The 11,052-nt window shown below is 59.8% G+C and overlaps 1 protein-coding gene across 1 annotated transcript; it reads left to right on the forward strand.

Annotated features, from left to right (window-relative positions):
- The first annotated feature begins 7,717 nt into the window (after positions 1 to 7,717).
- LOC105825055 (cytochrome b561) lies at positions 7,718 to 11,052 on the forward strand. The gene is made up of 5 exons (XM_012662725.1): positions 7,718 to 7,974; positions 9,005 to 9,103; positions 9,368 to 9,471; positions 9,916 to 10,073; positions 10,327 to 11,052. The coding sequence occupies exons 1-5, from the start codon at positions 7,770 to 7,772 to the stop codon at positions 10,517 to 10,519; spliced, it is 759 nt and encodes a 252-aa protein (XP_012518179.1). The 5' UTR covers positions 7,718 to 7,769; the 3' UTR covers positions 10,520 to 11,052.

The following is an 11,052-nucleotide window of genomic DNA, read 5'->3' on the forward strand; positions in this document are numbered from 1 at the left end:
GGAGAGCGTGGAGCCTGGGAATCAGGAAGCGCCTGAGGAGGCCAGGGAAGGGCGGCGGTTCTTGGCGCCCGGCACCCACTTCCCTCTAGGCCTGGGGGTCCCCTGCCTCCCCCAGGCCCGCCCCGCCCTAGCCTGGGCAAACCGGCAGCCCGTCCTCCAGCTTGGCCCACGGCCCGCGGGCTCTCCGAAGCCTCCCGCCCTCCAACGCGCCCCCGAACGTGGGGGCCCCCGGGAGGCAGATCGCGAGGCGGATTCCGGGGGTTACCCGAACTCGGGTCCGGAGGCCGGGGGCACGGTGGCCACGGTTCGCTTCCCAGCGCCCCGCGCGGCGGCCCCGGCACCTGGCGACCGGTTCGAGACCCGGATCTGGCGGGGCCCGTCGCCAGCCCAGCAGGGACCGTGGGGGCCTGACACGTGCGGGACAGCTTGGCCGCGCCTTCAGCCCCGGGTGCCCGGCGCGTCGCGGCACTTCCGGCCGGGTGACCTTCGCCGCGTCGCGGGTCCCGCGGCCAACCCGCTGCTGCCTCGCGGTCGCCATAGCGACGCCGTGGCGCCGAGGCCGGCGCGGCCCGTGGAACCGGCAGAGCGGGCGACGCCGGCGGGGAGCTCGTGGGACGGTCGGCGGCGCCGCGCGGCGGGACGAGGTGGGCGGCCGGGCCGCTGGGTGGGAGCGGAGCCCCGCGGGGGACAGGCCGCGGCGGGTGCAGGGGGCGGGGGATGGGCCCAGGTGCGCCCGCCAGGCCCGGCGGTCCGAGCGGGAGCCGCCGCTCTGCGTCCTCCTCCGGCCGCAGCGCCGGACTCAGGTGCGGTCCCCTTCCCCAGGCTCCGGGGCCGCGAGGCCGGAGGTCGCAGAGCGTGTCCCGCTCACTGGGGAGCCGTCAGCCGCTGTTCCCGCTTCGGGGCGGACCCTGGCCTGCCCCTGCCCCTGCCCCTGCCCAGCCCCTGCCCAGCCCCTGCCCCTGCCCAGCCCCTGCCGAAGTTGTAGTGGAGACCGCCGGAGACCCGAGTTTAAGTATCTGGGTCTACGGCCACATTCTAGAACAAGGAAGAGCAAGGTGGGGTGGAAGTGGATCAACCAGCGTTTGCCACGACTGTTCTCTCGAAACCGGAAACCGGCGTCTCCGCCTATTTCCCCTGAAGCAGGGTCTTGGGCTGAAAAGTCTAGCGGGCGGATCGCGTCCTTCTTCTGTCCACACCGCTAGCTGCTTCGCGGGAGGGCAGGAGTTTCTGGAGTGGGGAAGCCTGACGCCTGGAATTGGCCGTGCTGGGCTCTGAATGGGGGGTACAGCGGTGCCAGCTGCGCCGAGGGCGGGCTCTGCGGCTGCCTTGACACCTGCGTGATGGCAGGGCCACGTCGCCTCCTTTCCTCCCCTTCCCCCACTGCGTCACAGAACGCAGGATACCCCCATGTGGATTTGGGGTTCCCGACACGTCGTTCTGGCTCCCCTTCCCAGGTTCTTCCCTTGTGGTTGCCCGGTCCTTGCATTCATTCCTCCTTGGCAGTCTTTGGGGATTTTCTAGGACTTGTTAAATGACGTTCCATCTAGGGCACCTGGTCTCTGTCTCTTTGTTTTCGCAGCCAATCTGAAAACAAAGCTTTGCCACCTCCTCTAGATGCCTTGATTTCTCTGGGGAAACTGGATTGAGGCAGGAAAAATAGAAGGCTGCTGCCGCGCCCCACCCCTTTGCAGGTGGGGCCTCCTGGAGCTGGCGGTGGAACTGCCCGCTGTGCCAGCTTCCCTGCCCCGCCACCTTCCCTGGCAGGCAGAGTGTGGGCTTCTGCAAGTACTGTGTTGTTCAGCGGCATTAGACAGCGTTGGTGGAGGAGCATGAGAAATTAACCACCTCCAAAAGCGCAGCTTCACTGGGAAAAAGCAATCTACTGCCCACACAATTCATACATGAATTTTGGGAATATGAAATGGCACAGACTGAAAGCAGACCACTCTGTATTCTTCCCAGCTCCAGGAGTTTCTGCTCGGTGTGGGGGGCTGATGGTGGACAGAGGAGTGTGGATTTATTAGAGTCAGCTGCCATCTGGCTCTCTGTGGCCACAAACCTCATGTGTCAACAGCTGCTCACGTGTGACTCTTCCTAAGGCGCTGTTTAGCTTGGTAAGATTGCTATTTGACTGAATGCCTACTGTGTGGCAGGCGCTGGGCTCGGCACTTGTATGTATTTGTCCCACTTACTCGTTCGGCAGTCCAGGAGGAAGATCCCAGTATCCTCCACTTTATAGATTAGGCCCGGAGCGGGCACTTGGCCTGCCCGGGAGTCACAGTCACAAACAGTGGAGCCGGCTGTGAAGTCCGCCCAACCCAGACTGCGCTGCACCTTTCGTGGGCCCCTTCCCCATAAAAAAAATAATAAAAATTGTATTTGCCAGTTGCATTGGTATAAAGACAAATATAATCCTCTGGATTAGAAATTGAAACATTTTCCTCGACCCTAAAACGTTCATTTTTTTCTTCTGATTTTAACAGAAATGAAAACATTTTTGTTCTAAGTTTTGGGAGTTCCCTCTGCTTGAGGGGGAAACAGGCTCAGTGTCTGACTTCCAGCTCTGCCTTCTTCCTGGGGGCTGCGTGGGCGTGGGGTGGTAGGAAAGTGCCTTGTCGAACAGCTCAGCCTGCGCTTTGCCTTCTCTTTCGTCACATTCTGGGATATTCTGGGACAATGGAGCCATTTTCCCCGTCATCCATCAAGACAAGATCTAGTCTCCTCCCCATCACAATCTTGTTTAACTCAGCCCGGCTTCCCGTTTCCCCCGGCTCCGCCCTCTGCCCTCTGGGCTGTACAGCATGTGCAGTGTCTGGTCCCTGTAATGAGATTAGGCCTCATCTCCTTTTAATAGAATGCGGTGGGCTCGGGGAGGGAGAGTGATGCTGAGCTCAGTTAAGCCCTGCAGGTAGCTGCTGCCCCTGCTTGATTGCATTAAGTGGAGTGGTGGTGCATGGGGGTTGCAGGGGACTGTCACAGCCCAAGGCTCTAGAAGCTGCCAGAGATCTGTCACCCCGTCCTATGCTGTCATAGAGGAAGGATAGTGGCTGTGTAAGGGGCCATATGAGCCCCCTCTGGTCTGCGGGGCAGGGAAAACCTTTAGGGTGGCAAATAGCTGCTTCTAGGCCCTTGAAACTGCTGTCCACAGTTCTGCTCTGGGAGCAGAGATGGCCCAAGAGCAGCCGGTGTTCTGGGGGCCACCCAGTTAGGAAGGAAAGGTGAGAAAGTGTTCTTGCCATCAAGATTGGGAAATGAGGAACCATGATTCAAAGGCGCTTGCTTGCTAGAGAGTGAATCTCAACCAATTTCAAGGTTTGCAAGTGCAGACATGTTTGTGGGTGGGTCGGAGTCTGTCCAGAGCCACCAGAATGTCTACTGCTGTATCCCGGCATGGGACACGGCCTCTCCGTGCACACAGATGGGTTATCAATTATGTTGAACTGAACAGCAGTGGGAGTCCTGTCACTAAAGGAGCCTTTCAGTTTATCTTCTGTAAAGCACAGAACCACTGACTACTTTGTCTTTTTTGTGAATTTGGGCTTTTCACTTAGAACTTACTGACTGTGAAGTCGTCTGTAGGCAAACCACAGGCCTGCTGAGGTAGGACGGTCTTGGTAGGTGTGAGTGGCTAGTCCCCCTGTCGTCCCTCACGCTTGGACTTCCCAGTGTTACCTTCAAATCAGAAAGGGGCCTCTGTCAGTCCAAAGGACATTCTTTGTCTCTGGCTTCCTCCTGGATGCCCAGTTGCCATGGACACCCGGGCCGTGTGGACCAGATCTGCCTTTGGAGTGAACTGAAATGAAGATCTTGCACTCGTGTAAACGCTTCTCTCTCGCCCATCGGTCCCGTCCTGCTGCCGTTTCTGCTAGGAGAGCTCACAGGGCACACATCAGCGTGTGTTGGCGTGTAGTGCTGCGGGTGAGCAGGAAGTTGGAGGACGGGCATGGGAGCGGGACACAGCCTGGGAGCCCTGTGGCACAGCAACCTCTTCAACAAGCGCCCATGAAGATCCTTGACTGGCCTCGGTCTTTGCAGAGTGTGACAGCGCTACCCTAGTTCCTGGGCGTTAGAGAGGGCAAAGCCACGACGACCGACCCCTCGCCAGGAGAGCCAGAGGAGCGTGCCACTTACAGATATTAAACTCGGGGGGTACGATCTTTAGTGCATGTCCCAGGAAGGGCACTTGGAGGCCGGGTTTAGCTCCTGGCTTGAATTCTTACCGCCCTTGACATTAAAATCTGTGTCTGTGTCTGCACGGCGGCTTGTCTGCAAGCCCCTTGAGGACAGGGGACAGCCGAGGGTATAGCTCCGGCCCACGCCATGTGCGGGCACAGAGCAGGTGCTCGATGAGCGATTGAGTTGAACAGCTATTTGCTGATGGTAATTTGGGGCACAAAGTTTATCCTCTTTGAGCCCCAATTTCCTCATCTGTCAAATGGGGTAATATTCATATTATCCGCATAGTGTCACTTGAGGCTTACATGAGAGAGCACATGAAGTGCCCAGCACAGGGCAGGGCTCGCTAGCTGTTGGGCCTCGGTCTCCCAGCACACGCAGGCCAGTGTCTCACCCGCCTCGGCAGGGTGCCAACAGCATTGGGGTTCAGACTTCCTGGGAATCCAGGACAGCATAGGACGTTAAAGCCACACATTTAGTTGTCGTGCCGTGACGAGAACCTGGTTCTGGTTTCTGCCTGTCTCACGAGGAGATGGGCTGGGAGGGAAGAGGCAGGCAGTGGTGGGCGTGATGACTCCTTTGCTCCCCTGAGCTGAGGGATCTGTGGTTTGTGCCCCACCAGGCACGGAGAAGTTGTCACAGGTTGACCAGTGGCGGGGTGATGTCCCTTCTGTTCTTCCTAATTCGGAGCTAATCAGATTCTGACAGTGCTCTGGGCTCTCTGGGCATGAATCTAATAAAGGAGGCAGTGACCTGGAGAGGAGGACAGATGACAAGTGACTGGAGGAGGACAGCATTTCTCCTTTCAGTACATTTTTCCCGTTAGAGTTGGGGCAAGGTGTCGGATCCTGGGGAGTCCCAAGGAAGAGCGAGGCGCCTTCCCTGCCTTCCAGGAGTGCGCAGGGCACTTTGGCAGAGAAGCACCGAGAGATTAACACAGAACAGAACCAAAAAGGGTAAGGAAGCTCCAGGTGGGCCTGGGGACAAAGAGGAAGGGCCAGTGCTGGCGCTGGGGACAAGGTGGTGAGCGACATGGCCATAGGGCCTGGAGGCACTGGCAGGTGGGGGAGTGGCGGCAGGGAGCGAGGCGTGGGGCTGGGTTGTGATATTCAGGGAGCCGGAGAGGTTCCTCTGAGTGGACCTGGTAAGCACAGTGGGGGTTGCAGAGGGAAACTGAGGCAGGATCGTGTCGCAGAGTCGGAATTTCACTGGCAAGCAGTGGGCCATTTGCGCAGGGGACGACATGACTCAGGGAGCTGGGTCAGATTGAAGAGGGAGAAGCTGGAGGCCCTGCCTCAGGTGTGGCAGTGAGGGTGGCTGGGAGGGAGGCGATGACGAGAGCCCCAGGACACGGCACCTGGGTGGCCTGGGCCTGGGTGGGCAGCCCCACTAGCTGGTGGGGAGGTCACAAGAGGACTTTGTTGCGATGGAGAGGAGTTTAACTTTGGACGGGCTGAATTGGAAGTGTCCGTGGGATGTCCAGGCAGAGACGTGTAGTTAGAAATGGGGTTGGAATTTGGGAGGAGGACAGAGCCGGCACTGGAGTTCAGACTCATCTGTGTGGGTGACAGATAAGGACAGAGGCCACAGTTCCAGAAATGGGGATTCACTGTGGCCAAAGCTTCTGGAACTAGTGTTTCCATGCACCATGGGAACAGGGATTGGGCTGTGTTTCAAGAATGTATCAGAAACCTAAAGAAGAACCCAGCCCCGGCCTCAGGATCCGCCGTGCAGTGCGGTGAGGACCGCAGGGCGCGTAACTACTGAAAGCCGACAGCGAGCTGAGTGGCGGGCGGGAGGGACCAGGCGATGGGCTAAGAGATGCAACAGCCGTCCAGGGCAATCGTGCGAAGCTATTAAAATGATGATGCAGGGGACGTTCATTGCCGTGAAAAGATACACCATTAAGTTAAAAAAAGCAGTTAGAAAATGGTATGATCTTGTTTCTATGAAAGAATGTGTATTATATGTATATTTCTAGGAAAAAAGTATGTAAGGATGTAAATCAGATGCTGGTGGCTTGTCATGTTTTCCCTTTTGTTTATCTGTATTCTACTACAAGGCGTATGTAGGAACACTGTCTTCACCCCTTTTTAATTTTTTTATAATTTTAATCTTTATTTATTTATTTTTAATGAAGAGGTGGGGAGTGGTGAAGAGGGGTGTTCAGTTGCCTGGCTTTTTTTGTTGTTGTTGAGACAGAGTCTCACTCTGTCACCCTGGCTAGAGTGCCGTGGCCTCAGCCTAGCTCACAGCAACCTCCAACTCCTGGGCTCAAGCGATCCTCCTGCCTCAGCCTCCCGAGTAGCTGGGACTGCAGGCACGCGCCACCATGCCCAGCTGGTTTTTTTTTCCTTTCTTTTTGGTAGAGACGGGGGTCTCACTCTTGTTTAGGCTGGTCTCGAACTCCTGACATCAAGCCATCCTACCAGAGTGCTGGGATTACAGGCGTGAGCCAGTGCACCTGGCTCACCCCCTTTTTAATGGTGGAATTGCCAGCAGTTGTCAGATGTGGCAGAGGGAATTGGTCCCAGTCACCAGGAGGGACTGAAAATTAGCTCCCGAGCACTGCAGGGCAGAAGCGTGTGCCAGGTGTGAGGGTCACCACAGGTCTGCAGGTCAGTGCCTGTGCTCACTGCTGTCCCCTGAGGCCTGACACCCATTGCTGCTGGGAGAGGCGAGTAGGCAGCCATCTGAAGAGGGGCAGCAGCAGTGCTCTGACATGTGGGGCGGTGGCGGTGACGCTGCGGGTGGTGGGCCGTGGCGGTGCCTTTCTGTGGTACACAGGCTGCTGCCAGCACCTGAGGCAGAGCGACAGGAGGAGGCCGAGCTTGTTTCCCCTCCCGCCTCTGCTCCTCCCTGCCGGCTGCCCAGGCTGGGCGGGTGGAGGCCGGCACCGGGGCTGTGAGAGCTCCTTCCGTGGTGGCGCCCCTGCTTTACCTTCCTCCCGTGGGACTGTGCGAGCTGAACGCATGGGGACACGCAGCGCTATTCTGAGCGGCAGTGGAGGCCTCATTTCCCAGCGCTGCAGTTTTGGAAACCTCACCTTGGAGAGGCATGTGGGGCCGGCCTGGCCTGGGTTTGGAGGGGACAGGGGCAGGAAGGGAAGGAGACCATGCTGTCCCTGTGCATTGGCGGGTGCGGCAGGGCCTGGGGGCCGTGCTGGGTGGGCCCTCCTCATCTCCAGCGTGGGGCCTGGAACCCGGCACAGGGCAGGGAGGCGCCTGCTTCTCACCCGAGTGTACCTTATGATCTGGAGAAAAGACCTGACCAACCCTGTAGCCTCAAGGAATTTGTTCCCTTCTCTGTAACTTGCCTGTCAACCCCACCTGAGAAAACTCACGGCCTCGTGAAACAGAAAGTCACGTGCAGGCCCTGGGCCCTCTGGCGCTCCCGGAACCTGGAGTATCGTTACTCGCAGGCGCTGCATGGGGAGGGCCTGCTGTCATGTCCCCAGGTCAGGTCTGTCCCTGTGGAGAGGCTGGGGCGAGTGCTGCTGTGGCACAGCCCAGGGAGGGTGGCCTGGTGGCGTCTTCCGGAGGCTGCAGGCCGCTCCTCTGAGCTCTGGTCTTTCCTGCAGCGGCCGCCTCAGCATGGAGAGCGGCGCAGGTGCGGCGTCCACCCCCAGAGCGCTGCCTTACTTCGTGGCCTCCTCCCAGCTGCTGGGCCTGACCGTGGTGGCCATGACTGGCGCTTGGCTCGGCCTGTACCGGGGCGGCATCGCCTGGGAGGGCGCCCTGCAGTTCAACGTGCACCCGCTCTGCATGGTCATAGGCCTGGTCTTCCTGCAGGGAGACGGTGAGTCCGGGGCTGCTCCTCTGTGCCCGGCCTGCGGGTGTCCCTGACAGAGGCAGTTTGCGGCGATCCTGTCATCCCTGCGGTCTCCTCCAGTTAGACACATATAAGATTCTAGAAAAGACAGAAGGAAGCTGGCTTAGGGCCTGGGGAAACAGGACCCAAATCTGGGCCCTGAGGCAGGTGGTGGCAACTCCTCTCCAGCTTGTCCAGCACTTTCCCCTCCGGCTCCAGCAGGGAGCACTGGGGTGAGTGCTGCATGGAGCAGAGGGCCGGGCCTGGGCCTGGGCTGCTTTGAAAGTTGGGGGATGTCAGCGTATGTGAGCACGTGTGTGCTGCTGGCCTTGGACTTGGCAGAGAGCTAGCACGCCTCCCTCCGCGGCAGGAGGGGCACTTGGCCTCCCGGCCAGGAATCCAGGAAGCTGCTCCTGCATCTGGTTGATCCACTCTTCCTAGGCTGGTCCTGGTGACAGCCACCCCCTCAGCAGAACCCCAGGAGGCCTTCCCCGCACGGCCCGGCCCTGCCACAGCAGGACACGGGATTAGGTTGGGATCCAGGATCCTCCTTGCTGAACGTAGTGACGTAGTGACGATGTGATCAGACTCCAACACTGGGCGGTCTGAGGAGCAATAGCACTAGAAGGTGAACTCAGAAGCTGGTTGTGTCCTCGGTGTGACTGCACGATGAACCCCAGACAGCCCTGAACTCACGGGGTGCCTGACAGGAAGGTGGGGTGGGGTGGTGTCTGCTGGGCCCGGCAGTTCCTTTAGGTGGGGGCTGAGGGCAGAGGCCCCGCCTGTGCTGCCTGTCCTGGGGCGGGGTGGTGGCACAGCCCCCCGACCTGGCCCTTCTGGGGTGCCCGAGGGTTGAGGAGCGTGTCCAGGCACACGCAGCCTGACGCGCCCTCTGCAAAGGCCAGGGGGGCCCTGCTTTCTCCTCCAGCGCCCGAGGGGGGATGCCTGGGCTCGCTGCTCAGCAGGAAGGCCTCAAGCACCGGCGAATGCACTGACAGTCCCTCCTCACCTCCCATAGCCCTGCTGGTCTACCGCGTCTTCAGGAACGAGGCCAAGCGCACGACCAAGGTCCTGCACGGGCTGCTGCACGTCTTTGCCTTCGTCATCGCGCTGGTGGGTGAGTTCCTGGGCACAGCCGTCCCTCTGCCCCACCTGCTGCTTCAGGCTTGGGAAGTGGCTGCTCCACACGCTCGGCCCCCTACTCCAGAGCTGTTTTGGTCCCGTTCCCACCCACCAGCCTCCCAGGCAGGGACACTGGGTGCCGGCAGCCTTCGAGCTGGACTGAGGCCCAGAAGTCCCAGTAGCTGGTTCCCTCCGGTCATCTCACCCCTCCCTCTTCCACGTCCAACTCCGTGCTCACGTGGCCCCGTCTCCGGTCCAGGCTTGGTGGCAGTGTTCGACTACCACAAGAAGGAGGGCTATGCTGACCTGTACAGCCTGCACAGCTGGTGCGGGATCCTCGTCTTCGCCCTGTACTTTGTGCAGGTGAGTCCTGCCAGCACTGCAGGACCAGGGCCACCGGCAAGGGGGGAGGCGGGTGGGGGGCGGAAAGGAAAGTAGGGCTGAAACGGTGGTAGAGGGGCCCATTTTCCTGGGTGTGCCTGGAGATGGGAGAGTTGTGTTGGTGCAGCTGGATGCTGCCTTCAGATGCCGACATGGCTGCCACGTTAGGGTTTCACAGGTGAGGGTGTCCTGGTCGCAGGCGCCCTTCTGGCTGACTTAGCTCCCCAAGGATACATGTATGACGCACTGAGCCACGGCCTCCAGCGTTCCGCGTGGGGAACCCTCCACTATTCTGTAGAGGGAGGAAGCAAACGGGGGCGCAGGGGTTTGCAGAGCTCACGTGGGAGCAGCCTGCTCCGAGTGTCCTCTCGCCGGGCAGGCCGACGGCTGGCTCAGCTGCCAGAACTGCCTCTGCTTTTCTTCCAGTGGACTGTGGGCTTCAGCTTCTTCCTGTTTCCTGGAGCTTCGTTTTCTCTGCGGAGTCGCTACCGCCCCCAGCACGTCTTCTTTGGTGCCACCATCTTCCTCCTTTCCGTGGGCACCGCCCTGCTGGGCCTGAAGGAGGCGCTGCTGTTTAAACTCGGGTGAGTGTCCCCGCAAGGTGAGGCGGCAGGGCCCACCCGGCCTGCGCACACCGACCCTGCCCTCCGCCGCCCTGGACGTTTGCTTCTGAGTTGGCTTTTTGTGGGCCGAGACAAGCCACGGTTACTCTGTCTGGGAGAGGGACGGGGGGGTTGGTGTTGGGATTCCCGCAGCATCTTTAAGGCCCAGGGTCCAAAGGGCATTTGGCCCAGCTGACCCCTTGGGTGGCTTCCCCCTTCCATCCTACCCCTGCAGGGCCGACTACAGCAAGTTCGAGCCCGAGGGTGTCTTGGCCAACACGCTGGGCTTGCTGCTGGTCTGCTTCGGCGTGCTCGTGCTCTACATCCTGACTCCGGCCGAGTGGAAGCGGCCTCCCCAGGCTGAAGAACAGGCTCTCTCCATGGACTTCAAGACGCTGACGGAGGGGGACAGCCCCAGCTCCCAGTGACGGCCTGCTCCGGTCCCGTGGAGGGGCCTGGCGGTGGAGGCCCCCTCGGCTCTGTGGGGCTCTGAAGGTGTCTGCCCACCCCCTGCTGAGGCTGGCCGTCCTCGTCCTCGGGATTGGTGGCTCCCAGGGAGGGGCTCAGGCAGGGTGGGTGGGGAGTGTGGGTGCAGCCGTGTCTGTTTTAGTGATTTCCGGGTAGGGCTTGTCCTCCGCTTTCTTTTTGTCACTGCTGTTGTGGACAGTCCAGTTGGTCGTGTGTAGGCCCCGTGTCCCCATTGCCCCTCCTGTGCAGAAGGCTTTGGAGAGGGTTTGGGTGTCAGTCCTGGTCACAGACGCACAGACCCCAGAAAAGGAGTTGGCGATGGCTTTGCGCAGCGGGGGCATCGTAGCCAACGAGGTTTACCCGAGGCTCGATCACTGCTAATTGAAAACCTCCTGGTGTCCCGCCACGGTGACTTGCAGTACAGTCGGCACTGGCAAGTTTTGACGGTCCCTATGGGGACGGAATAAAAGAAAAAAAAAGAAGAAAGAATAAA

Source organism: Propithecus coquereli, unplaced genomic scaffold (genome assembly GCF_000956105.1).
Source record: "Propithecus coquereli isolate 6110/MARCELLA unplaced genomic scaffold, Pcoq_1.0 Scaffold119, whole genome shotgun sequence".
In the NCBI taxonomy this organism is placed as follows: Eukaryota; Metazoa; Chordata; class Mammalia; order Primates; family Indriidae; genus Propithecus; species Propithecus coquereli.